The 13,494-nt window shown below is 44.2% G+C and overlaps 1 protein-coding gene across 1 annotated transcript in view; it reads right to left on the bottom strand.

Moving 5' to 3' along the window:
* LOC126457445 (unconventional myosin-XV) overlaps positions 1–13,494 on the bottom strand; it is a 945,978-nt gene that overhangs the window by 476,516 nt on the left and 455,968 nt on the right. The window contains exon 3 of the mRNA XM_050093727.1: positions 12,029–12,139. Within this exon, the coding sequence (XP_049949684.1) occupies positions 12,029–12,139 (111 nt within the window). The remainder of the gene's footprint in view (positions 1–12,028; positions 12,140–13,494) is intronic.

Consider the following 13,494-nt stretch of genomic DNA (forward strand, 5'->3'; position numbering starts at 1 on the left):
ACGTATTACTTATTATGTGAATCAATATCACTTTTCCCATCTTCACATGGCGTCACATGATACAGTCCACAAATAGCGTTTATTAGGGAAGAATCCACCACATCAGGAACTTAAAAAATACCTGCAGAAGCACAAGAGAAATGATATCTGACGTCTCTTGGGGATGAACACCAGACACTGTATGTGTGTGGAGAAGGGAGAGCGGGATGGATGGATGGGATAGATGGAGAGAGAGAGAGAGAGAGAGAGAGAGAGAGAGAGAGAGAATATTCTTTATCTGGGATTGGTCGCACAATATAGAGTGTGGTCAGAAGAAGTATGAGATGCTTGCAAGGGTTTTGCGGGATAGGTTATGCTGACAAATAATTGTTAAAATGAAACTCGATACCTTACGATGTTTCCGAGATAATTAGTATTGAAGTTAGTCAATCAGCCTTGGGTTCGATCCTCCTAATGTCCCGTGTCCTATTTTTGCATCGCTTTCTTGCTCGGTTTTAGGAAACCAAACGAAGAACACGTTTGACGACACCGTCTGCGGCGGGCCGGTTGAATTTGTGCGCGCAACTAACTGATTGGCTAACTTCGACGCTAATTAATTCGAAAACGGAGCAACGTATCGAATTTTTTCTGAACAATTATTTCTCAGCGCAACCTATCTTACAACAGCTTGACGTGCTTTTCACACTGTTTCTGACAGCCCTATAGAACGAAACAGCCTCATTTCACACACGTACGTTAATTTCCAAACAGCCAACTAGGCAGCTCTGACGCCACACAAAATTCTGAAAACCGTGGTCTTTAATTCGAGGTCATTAGAGACACAATATTAAATCATCCGAATCTGGTTGGGAAATTATACCGGCTGAGGCTTTGGTGTAGGAATCATCCCTCAGTCGCAGGCTTTTGTGATTTAACGAAACTGCGAAAATTCTCAGTGAGGGTCGATAGGAATTTGAATATTGCTGCTTCTAGCACCACTCACCCCGTTTACATAGCGAGGACTAGTGCATAATAAGCAGACTTTTGTTGCAAAAGGAGGAAATGCATCATCTGGTTAAATAAAGAGAAAGGACAGTATCTGACGTCTTCTCTAAATGATGAACTTGTGGAGGGCCAATCGAAACAAGCTGAAGATCTGAGAGCTTCATGTAATGAATCCTTTTATTTCATTACCTGCCAATAAATGACTTTCATGTTTACTTCCGGATATTATACCGTGGTATTCGATATTCAGAGCAAAAGCTGGAATCAGCCATTTGCTGGAAATGAAAGTGCGATACGTTGTACAAACCTGGAAGTTATTTTTTATTTTACTGCCTGAGAGAGTGCAGGGGCTTGTTTGCATTGAGAGAGGACCGTTTACTTTTTATCTCTGAATAATTCCAGTGCTGGAAAACTTAATTGCGTTCGAAAGTAATTGGTAGGTGGCCAGGCAATTCCAGAGGTCGCAACTTGTATGTGGTCCCGAGTATCTCTTAGCGGCGAGACGGTGCCACGGCAGACTTGAAGAGAAATTATATACACCAGAACCTGCGTTTCGATTCTAAAGGTGCGCTGGCGCACTTAATGTGAATAAATTACTACCTGGCTCATTACGCTAATGATAGACACGCAGTCATTTACGCGAACGATAAACTTTATGGAATAGCATGAAACGCGAAGACAAACTAAACGCAACTTCATGGAAGCATCTGTGATTTTATTTGGGGTCTGACAAATATACAGAGCAAGGCTTATTGCCCGCAGCTCGTGGTCGTGTGGTAGCGTTCTCGCTTCCCACGCCCGGGTTCCCGGGTTCGATTCCCGGCGGGGTCAGGGATTTTCTCTTCCTCGTGATGGCTGGGTGTTGTGTGATGTTCTTAGGTTAGTTAGGTTTAAGTAGTTCTAAGTTCTAGGAGACTGATGACCATAGATGTTAAGTCCCATAGAGCTCAGAGCCATTTGAACCAAGGCTTATTGTTGAGTGCTGTTGAAGCGCAAGAATTTCGTAATAAGTGCCCCGGCGGTGGAGACGCAACAAAGGCCAACTGGAGCTACATGGTTACTTTGTATTCTATCCAAATGAGTGGATGGATACCTTCGGATCCCACCGCCAAGTCGTGTTGGTCACTTCATATGAAATAGTACATTCGCCAGCAAGCAGAAGACTTACAAACCTGATTCAGTGCTATCACTAACATAAAATACTGTATTCCTTAAGACATTCTCGACGGACTAGCAGTAGAAATAGTTCTTCGTCAAAACGTCAGACGACTTCGTGAAATACGCACCGGAAAAAAAGTGACCGATATATTCACGTTTGTCGAACTCAACTGAGTTATGACCGCATCCTCCTATTTATATCAGTGTAACAAGTGCTTTTCACACAAACGGGTATAAATAGCAGGTTGCAGTCATGTTTCAGCCGTGTGTCCGTCATACGTAAAGATATCGGTCTGTTGCTCCGATGAAACTCTGTGCGAATTTCACAAAGACGTCCGACGTTTCGCTTGCGAACCATTTCTACGTTTAAATATTGTCTTAGGGTGCTTGGCACGACGTCTTTCTGTATGCAACGAGAGGACTTTAGATACAGAAAGAGCAATTTAGCCGAAACACAATTTGAATTTGCAGAGACCCTTACAATAGTAGAAATTTAGCGAAAATCTTAAAAAACCGTATTCTATTAGGAATATACACAGGGTGTATCAAAGTCAATGCGACAGATATCTAGGGATAATAGATCACGTCACGGGGAACAACTTTTGTCAGAGATAAAATGTTCCCTGACGCATCCCAACTACACTAGGCATCGTTTTATTGAATTCGTCTGCTCTGGGACGACGAGATTTCATAGCCGTAGCAGAGTCTACTAAGTAAGTGTGCTGCATCTGCGTACTGCGTATCCCGGTAAGTGATAAGATTGATTTGCCACAAAGAAACCTTAAGAACGAGCGTCTCTTCGCAGAAAAATATGTTTTAGAAGATCGACGTACCGCTTTTTACGTGAAGCAGATGACTAGATTATAGGCAACACAAATTACATATGAACCCTGCGGAGTTCCTACGTGCTACCGCTTCTCAAGGGCATAATTAATTATAAAAGACGCCTTGCGAGCCAGCAAGCGTCAGGCAACACTTGGTCTCCAACAAAAGTTGTTCACCATGCCGTGATCTATCACCTCTAGAAGAAAGACTTGGAAACAATCTGTCGATCTCCCTCTGAGACATGTGCACAAGATAAAAGATAAGAGTATATACGAATCACACCTCACACACAAGCAAGTTATTTTTCCAGGCGACTATCCATGAATAGAACAGGGCGAATCCGTAAGGGTTTACAGCATTTTCTGTCGCGCACGTTCCAGTGATTTGTACAGTGGGTGTATAAAAAATTAAATGACATAAAAAAATTCAAAGGCAGAACATGTCGCTTCACTTCGTGTCGGATATGACTATCATATCGTGAGATATTTCTCAGTTTTCACTCTGCAGTATAGTGTGGGTCCGCCTTGACATAAAACTTTTATTATTTGTTTACTTATTCCCAAACTAGTTTAAGCTACAACCATCGCCATCATCAGTGGATTCTTTGATTCTAAAACGCAGAAATAGCATATTTATAAAACATTGTAAAACATGATTATATGTTTACTGTTTGGTTCCAAATATTGTTTTCTGTGAATAATTTCATAATACCTTATTTACTATACGTCACAGCATGGTTTTACGATTGTAGCCGCTGTTCTCGGCATATTTTCTGTGTTTTTTTTATTGCTGTTTTCCTCGACATACATCGTGTCACCTACAGCTATATGAGTGGCTGTAGGTAAACAAATACAAAATGTGAACTTACATATGTCAGCGTTTACAACTGGGATTTCGGTAGTGTTGTGGATACAGTTTTGGTGTGTACTAGGTTCCAAAGTAGTTGTCTTGTACTCACGTTCGTTGGAGAGCTTGCAGCTACTTTTAGAAACAGAAGAACATAATTTTCGCACCTTTTCGTAATATAGAACATTATGCCATCTTGCTGTTCGCGTGTGGCGCGATAAGTGTATCGCGCTTCGCGAGAAGGTTATGAAAATTGTAGCGGGAATTCTGACGATTTGTGTTCCTTACTTATATTTTATACTTATATATATATATGGGGGAGTGGTTTTGTGTGTGTGTGTGTGTGTGTGTGTGTGTGTGTGTGTGTGTGTTAGAGAGGTACAGAGTGTGCTATTGCAAAGTGATGTGTCTTCGTTTATTACGTTTCGGCTGTAGCTTTTTGTATGTTATAATTTTCTTCTATTGTTAGTTTTCAGTATGAACTGTTGCTGTGTTTCAGGATGTGTGGATCACTTTCCATATTAGTGGGGTTATGGTTTTTGTTCATCAGGTGCGCTGCGGAGGTTGAATGTGTGGCGTCCCTCTTTAGAGCTCTCATGTGCTCTGTGTACCTTGTTCGAGAAGGTAAAGAGGCAAAATGAATTATGTATTTCACTTAGTGTCTACTCGTAACTTGAATCTATTTGTTAATAGCACTACAGAATCATTATGGTAAGTTGGCGGGGTTACACTGTCGCGAGAAGAACTCTCCCACTACGTGCAGGGTGCTTTCAGGATCTTGTTTTTACGGTGCTGGCACCGTCACAAGAGATTCTTCTCCAGTGAGACGCGCTCAAGGCCTCCAGGGCGCCTGGAAACGAAAGGGAGAGCTGTCGTCACTTCTGTCTGCAGCTTTGTCGTGACCGGCCTTGCAGATGGCGGCGATTCGGAAGCCTGTAGCGGCGCCGCTAGTCGCCGAGCGCGATGAAGCCGCGAGGCAGTTGAGAGCTCAGCGCCGCAGTTGCTAACGACGCGAGAACGTGACCGCGAGCTTGCTGCCAGATGAAATCTTGCCTTACACCGTGGACCGCGTTTAAGACAGTGGCCAGTGGTAACTCGATAACACACTAAAAACAGGAACGCTAATTGGTAAACCTCTACCATGACTCTATACAATAATGAATTACTAAGTGATCGCCTTTTATGAACACAATTTTTGTTCGGCTTAATTCCCAAGCACGTTCCACCACAGTTGTGGCATCTGAACTGATTTTTTTTTCTTTTATTGTTTCCGAAATTATACACGTTGACAGCATATATTTTTATTGTCTAGCTTACATATGAACTCACCTTTCTCCATTATGTATGCCCTACTGCTGCCAACAGAAATCAGCACAAATCTATATTAGTACGGCATCTCATCTACAACACAGCGATTTTACAACGACTGAACTGAATTTTTGTTTAGAATATAACCTCTAAACTTCGTATTCCGATAAAACAATGACATATTCCCGTTTTTTACTCTTGTCATTGCTGTAGATAATTTGTTCTGAGCTATACTTGGTTATTATTTTCGTGTAAATGTGTTGTTGTTATTGGTTTCATGTTTAAAGCGATGTGTGGGCATCGGTAAAATATCATGACGTTTTGGTTGGGAAAATTATTTGGTGTGGTTTGCTATGTATAAATTGTGTTTGCTGATTTATAACAGCTTTAACGTACATTTTCTCGTGCTCATTGGCGAGTTCTGAATGTTGCAATGTTACTGTACCTTAACAGGCACATTTAAGTTTCAGATATGTTGTTGACAGTCGTTTGTTTCACTGATTCGTTGTCAATTGGCGGCCGCGAAGTCTGAATTTGTTCAAATGTTTTGTGTGTATGTGTGTGTGTGTGTGTGTGTGTGTGTGTGGTTACGAAAAATCACTTCAATTTTGGAGCTAAAAACAGCATTGCATTTGAAGAAAGGATGTTCATTAAAAATTGGTGATTAGAACGAACATGAAAACACTTCACTTAATATTTTATGTTGCCAGGCTGACTGAACTTCAATGTGCAAATAAACCGTTAATATCTTTAACGTGTTAAAACATATTTCAGATGAGAATTTTAGTTACCTCACCCCATATAAGGGCGAAAAAAAGGCCAAACCCACTGCAAACTGATGTGCTTCTACTGGGGAGTACAACATCGCGGTGGTACCGAAAATCACGCCTGTAGATCGATTACCGTGTTTCTCTGCGTTATCAGGGATAATCTTTTGGTCTACGTACTCATTTTTAGCTTCTTTCTTCGTTTCAGGCAAGGCACAGAAAATTTAGAATCGCTGTCACTGTTCTGTGCAGAACTATCTTATTATATTTGTTACTGAATAAACCTGTAAGCATTCAACATTTCTTGTCTTGAAATTTAATTATCCCGCTTCGTCTTGATTATTAGTAACTACTACTTTATTTTTATATGAGTTCGTCACGAATCGAAAACCTATCCTTTGTTGTAGATTTTGCATCTGTTAGTTTTGATAAGACTGTAAAGGCACTGCGCTATACGACTGGAGAGAGCTCAGAGTTGAAATTGCGTTTCTCTCAGCGGATTTAACGAGTACTGGTACTGTCTCTTCGAGATGCTAACACCTGCCGCTACTTCGCAAAGCCGGCAAACGAACCGCACTTTGTTCCGAATGCTATTATGAAGGCGGCAGAGTTAAGGAACAAGTGGCTAGTTCCATGTCCCTGCACTGTTATAACAAGCTCCGCAGCTACCTCGAAGCAGCCGATAATCATCGCTCCAGAGCCTCACCTTTGAGATGCCACTCTTGCAATTATGCGGATGCGCCTTTCTCTGCCTTCCAATTTCAATACAAGACGACTGGATTTTTCACTCAAAGTTGCATATGGCGGGAAGTATCGACGTCGCAACTGTTGATCTTCGCAACAGACACTGGATTCACTGGATAAGGGGGGAGGGGGATTCGAATACACTTCTTATCCTGCTTAGAGGACGGTTTCGGTGTCTCTACTGAACAATTTCAAGTGAACGTCTAGGTAGTTCTTTAAACAAAAACGCCCGAATCCTCCAACAGTTCTCCTTCATCTGAGCTATTTGCCGTCACTAATGACGTCGATGGAGACGGAACGTTAACTTCTAACGCTCGCTTCTTCGTTCCCGCGAACGTCACGTGGCGACAGGTTGAACTCGCTGCCAAAGTGGTCAATTTGCAGCTCACTCGGTGCATATTCTCTAATGAAAGTGAGAAGTACTTTCCGACTAGAATCCTTACAGACGGCGATGTGCATCACTGAGAGGTTTACTTCGAAATTTCCGGAGATTACGTTCGTTGAAATCTCAGGTACCGTATTGCTTTCTTCCACATTCATGGGAAGCATTGCATTTACTGAAAGTTTCGCAAAGTACACTTCTCAAAAGAATTAGGGGAACACGATTTTGGGCATCTGCCGTACTCCACTGAGCAATAATTGTGGACTGTGTATTTTACCAAATTATACCGTTATCTTTCACAAATTAAGTGCACAACAAAAGACCATTACGTCCTCGCTCACTTCCGTAACAAGAACTAAAATCTCTGACAGGTGTCGAAAAACAAAGTGGAAATAATCATTCATCCCGTATCCTGAATGATTTTCATTGGACTTTGAGAGCTTCAATAACTTTCATGCCCTCTGTGAGCGTTTTTCACCGCCAGACATCAACGTAGCATGCTCCGTACAACTCTACGGAGGTCACCCTATGGTATCCGTTCCCATTCTTCAGTGACAGTATTTTAGAACCCTTGAGAGTTCTTGCAGAATCTGTGGTGCAATAAGACGAACACGAATTCGTCTGTTAGGAATGTCCCACAAAAGCTCGGTGCTCGATTGAGTTTAGGTCGGGACTAACCGCTGGTCATTCCATTACTTGAATGTCCAGGCTTCGCAAGACATCTCTGGTGACGCCCGCCACATGGGCCCTGGTATTATCGCGCATAAGAAGGAATTCAGGGCCACCACCATATGCAGTAGCCACCACAGGGTCCAACGGGATCTGTTAGATGTACTGGTTGTCGGTGAGGCGACCGTGTACAACTGCAAGATCCGTACGGCTGTGAATTGATGTCTCCCCATACCATCACAGAACCTTGGCCGAATATGTTGATTTCCTCGACAACATTTGCAGGTACCGCTCACCACGGCGTATCCACATACGAAGTCAGCCATCATCTTGCGTCAGAGGAAATCTGGACTAGCCTGTGAATATCACGTCTCGCCGCTGACGAAGTTGCCAGTTGACATGGGAGCGACAGGACTAAAACCGAGCTGCGAGATGTTGTCGTATCAAGCGGGGTACTCGAAAAATGGCTCTGAGCACTATGGGACTCAACTGCTGTGGTCATCAGTCCCCTAGAACTTAGAACTACTTAAACCTAACTAACCTAAGGACATCACACACATCCATGCCCGAGGCAGGATTCGAACCTGCGATCGTAGCAGTCGCAGGGCACTCGAACAGGACGTCTGGGTCGTAAGATAGGACACAGCGGTCACTTCTGAGACCTTCTTGCAATGGTGTGGCGGTAGTCGTACGATGCCGCAGCGCAGAGATGGCAGATGTCAAACTTCACATGGGGCTGTAACGCATCGGCGACCTTGACCAACTCGGCTTATATACATATCTGTCAACTCTAGACCGTGTCCATAACTTATGGAGAGACATTGGCATGTGCAGTAACAATATGGAAAGTCCATCCTTCTTGGATCAAACACGTTGTTCTTGCAACTTGCACTGCATTGATATATCGCACTGCGTATGCTTGATCGAATACAACGTCTATAAATGACGAATGCCGTGTCTGTGCCTCATTAGAGAACGTTGGGACAACGGCACTCACTCCCTTCTGAGGAGTTACCTGATACTGTCATGCATAACACAGCCGATAGATGGCGAATGTGTCGCGAATGACTTTAGTTGTTGCATACGTTGAAAGCGAATATCTCAGGCTCTGCAATAAGACCACAGGTATCACAGGCATCAAAATAGATTTATCATACAGGACGTTCATATAAACATGTTATCCTAATTCTTTTGAGCAGTATAGTTCTTCTATTACATAGTTTATTGTCATTAAATTAAGTTTTTGTGAAGAGTAAACTTTACCTTAAAATATTTTCATTTTTGGAGTAGGCAGCAATAGCTAAAAAAACTAGACAAGTACAGATCCTAGCTACGAGTACTAACTTCTTTGCGAAATAAACAAGAAAACTTCAAACTTCCTGGCGGATTAAAGCTGTGTGCCGGACCGAGACTCGAATTCGGGATAGGCAAAGGTCCCGAGTTCGAGTCTGGGTCCGGCACAGAGTTTTAATCTGCCAGGAAGTTTCATATCAGCGCACACTGCGCTGTAGAGTGAAAATCTCATTCAAGAAAACTTCATATAGTTACATAATACTGGTATTTCAGAATGAGATTTTCACTTTGCAGCGGAGTGTGCGCTGATTTGAAACTTCCTGGCAGATTAAAACTGTGTGCCCGACCGAGACTCGAACTCGGGAACTTTGCCTTTCGCGGGCAAGTGCTCTACCAACTGAGCTACCGAAGCACGACTCACGACCGGTACTCACAGCTTTACTTCTGCCAGTACCTCGTCTCCTACCTTCCAAACTTTACAGAAGCTCTCCTGCTAACCATGCAGAACTAGCACTCCTGAAAGAAAGGATATTGCGGAGACTGGCAGAAGTAAAGCTGTGAGAACCGGTCGTGAGTCGTGCTTCGGTAGCTCAGTTGGTAGAGCACTTGCCCGCGAAAGGAAAAGGTCCCGAGTTCGAGTCTCGGTCGGGCACACAGTTTTAATCTGCCAGGAAGTTTCATATCAGCGCACACTCCGCTGCAGAGTGAAAAACTCATTCTGGAAACATCCCCCAGGCTGTGGCTAAGCCATGTCTCCGCAATATCCTTTCTTTCAGGAGTGCTAGTTCTGCATGGTTCGCAGGAGAGCTTCTGTAAAGTTTGGAAGGTAGGAGACGAGGTACTGGCAGAAGTAAAGCTGTGAGTACCGGTCGTGAGTCGTGCTTCGGTAGCTCAGTTGGTAGAGCACTTGCCCGCGAAAGGCAAAGGTCCCGAGTTCGAGTCTCGGTCGGGCACACAGTTTTAATCTGCCAGGAAGTTTCATATCAGCGCACACTCCGCTGCAGAGTGAAAAACTCATTCTGGAAACATCCCCCAGGCTGTGGCTAAGCCATGTCTCCGCAATATCCTTTCTTTCAGGAGTGCTAGTTCTGCATGGTTCGCAGGAGAGCTTCTGTAAAGTTTGGAAGGTAGGAGACGAGGTACTGGCAGAAGTAAAGCTGTGAGTACCGGTCGTGAGTCGTGCTTCGGTAGCTCAGTTGGTAGAGCACTTGCCCGCGAAAGGCAAAGGTCCCGAGTTCGAGTCTCGGTCGGGCACACAGTTTTAATCTGCCAGGAAGTTTCATATCAGCGCACACTCCGCTGCAGAGTGAAAATCTCATTCTAGAAACATCCCCCAGGCTGTGGTTAAGCCATGTCTCCGCAATATCCTTTCTTTCAGGAGTGCTAGTTCTGCATGGTTCGCCGGAGAGCTTCTGTAAAGTTTGGAAGGTAGGAGACGAGGTACTGGCAGAAGTAAAGCTGTGAGTACCGGTCGTGAGTCGTGCTTCGGTAGCTCAGTTGGTAGGACACTTGCCCGCGAAAGGCAAAGGTCCCGAGTTCGAGTCTCGGTCGGGCACACAGTTTTAATCTGCCAGGAAGTTTCATATCAGCGCACACTCCGCTGCAGAGTGAAAAACTCATTCTGGAAACATCCCCCAGGCCGTGGCTAAGCCATGTCTCCGCAATATCCTTTCTTTCAGGAGTGCTAGTTCTGCATGGTTCGCCGGAGAGCTTCTGTAAAGTTTGGAAGGTAGGAGACGAGGTACTGGCAGAAGTAAAGCTGTGAGTACCGGTCGTGAGTTGTGCTTCGGTAGCTCAGTTGGTAGAGCACTTGCCCGCGAAAGGCAAAGGTCCCGAGTTCGAGTCTCGGTCGGGCACACAGTTTTAATCTGCCAGGAAGTTTCATATCAGCGCACACTCCGCTGCAGAGTGAAAATCTCATTCTGGAAACATCCCCCAGGCTGTGGCTAAGCCATGTCTCCGCAATATCCTTTCTTTCAGGAGTGCTAGTTCTGCATGGTTCGCCGGAGAGCTTCTGTAAAGTTTGGAAGGTGGGAGACGAGGTACTGGCAGAAGTAAAGCTGTGAGTACCGGTCGTGAGTCGTGCTTCGGTAGCTCAGTTGGTAGAACACTTGCCCGCGAAAGGCAAAGGTCCCGAGTTCGAGTCTCGGTCGGGCACACAGTTTTAATCTGCCAGGAAGTTTCATATCAGCGCACACTCCGCTGCAGAGTGAAAATCTCATTCTGGAAACATCCCCCAGGCTGTGGCTAAGCCATGTCTCCGCAATATCCTTTCTTTCAGGAGTGCTAGTTCTGCATGGTTCGCAGGAGAGCTTCAGTAAAGTTTGGAAGGTAGGAGACGAGTTACTGGCAGAAGTAAAGCTGTGAGTACCGGTCGTGAGTCGTGCTTCGGTAGCTCAGTTGGTAGAGCACTTGCCCGCGAAAGGCAAAGGGCACACAGTTTTAATCTGCCAGGAAGTTTCATACTGGTATTTCATTCGTTGAACTGCCCTTGCAGAAAAATTGACCTGTGTAGGTGAATATGGTTCTCTTTTGAGGCTCTGCCATCAAAAAGTATTCAATAAACAGACACACAGGTATTGCCTAATGCGAAATTAGCAAAGCGGATATGAGCCCATCAACTTTGCAAGCTGTTATGGTACACGTAGTTTGAACTACAGGCTCTTTATAGATTATACTCTTCTTTAAAATCATACTGTCCACTTTATCTTGAATAAAAACTGTTAAAAATTATTCGAGTTAAGACTTCGAAGACATTGCAGGTATCAGCACGAAGTGAAAGCGGATACCGGTACTCCATTTTTCAGGGACGTTTGGTGTTTAAATCTTATCTAGGTTGTCAAGTGAGTAACAGAGCCGTGTAAATCCAACGTTTCGACCATTCCCTTACATACTGCAATTTTCATCAGAAAATGAAAATAGGAAAATGTTGAAACGTTCCATAGGGACGGCGCTGTTATTCAGCTTACAACCTGAGCAGATACAGCGATATTCTGCAGAACATCAGGTAACAGAGTGGCAGCAACAAAGAGTAGTCAAGGCAGGGCCTTACCTTCCCGCTGATGACCGCCTGGACGGAGAGCACTTGCGCGGCGCGGTGGTACTCGAGCACCTCGCCCGGAAGCGCGTGCCCAACGCCCGGATCGAACCATACCAGGTCGCCCTGCAACACACCACCAAAGCACGTCAGCATCCTAACTAGAGCACTCCGGCTGTGTACGTCGTCAGCGGTGCAGGTACAGTGGTCGAGCAGCTCCTCATCAGTGACGCTTGAAGTGGTGTAAAGAGCGACGCCACTGGTCAGTGGACGAATGGAAATGAGTGATTTGGCGTTATGAATGACGCTACACGTTGTGGCAACCCGATGAATGCACTGGGTTCGGCGAAAGCCTGTAGAACATTACTTGTTATATCGTGTAGTGCCAACGATGAAGTATGGGGGAGGAGGTGTTACGGTATGGGGCTGACTTCGTGGCTACGGTGTGGTACTCTTATTGCACTTAGAAAACGCTTAATGCGGAAGGATATGAACACATTTTACAGCAGTGTGTGCTGCGTAAAGTAGAAATACAGTTCGGAGACAATGATTTTATCATCATGACAATGCACCCTGTCAGGCAGCAGCATCTGTGAGGCAATAATTTGTGGACAGTAACATTACTGAAATGGACTGACCTGCCCAGAGCCACGACCCGGCCCAGTGGAACAGTTTTGGGATGAATTAGAAGGTGGTCTCCGCTCCAGGCACCACATCCATCATCGTTACCTACTCTGGTTTCTGCCCTTGAGAAGAATGGATTGCCATTCCTCAATGGGCAGCATAAGGACAGAAGCTGAACACACCCCATATTAATGTCCAAAATATACTTTTCATCCATACTTTTTATCCATACGTCACCATAAATAAGGTGCTTCCGTGACGATGATGTGAAATATAGAGAATCATGGAGGAGAGCAAATGTATGTGTGAGCAAAAGAACACGGATCCGGACGAGAGCGAGTCAAAAGTTAGGTAGCGAAAAGTGGTGTGAAACACGGATCAGTTATTTGTTTTATAGTGTAATAAACTGATTTATTGTGTACGTAGATGTTTCCATATTTTTGTCCACTTCCTGTATTTTTCAGGCTTAGTAATACGTGTCAGATTACGTATAATATTACCCGCAGTTGTTATGAAATTTCAAATCAATACAATCTCTTTCACGAGAGTAAAAAAGCGAGGTGAAAAGAAGGAGGCTGAAAAACTCAAAGTTGACGTAAATTATCTTCGTGCTTTCAAAGATGACCATTCGCGATGTGGCTCATTTCTTCTATGCACATTGTTCTTTTCTAGTCGAACTGAAAGGGTACACAGAATTTATCAATATTGTTGTACTAAATATGGTATGTAGGAAACTACACTCCTGGAAATTGAAATAAGAACACCGTGAATTCATTGTCCCAGGAAGGGGAAACTTTATTGACACATTCCTGGGGTCAGATACATCACATGATCACACTGACAGAACCACAGGCACA

Source organism: Schistocerca serialis, chromosome 2 (genome assembly GCF_023864345.2).
Source record: "Schistocerca serialis cubense isolate TAMUIC-IGC-003099 chromosome 2, iqSchSeri2.2, whole genome shotgun sequence".
Lineage (NCBI taxonomy): Eukaryota > Metazoa > Arthropoda > Insecta > Orthoptera > Acrididae > Schistocerca > Schistocerca serialis.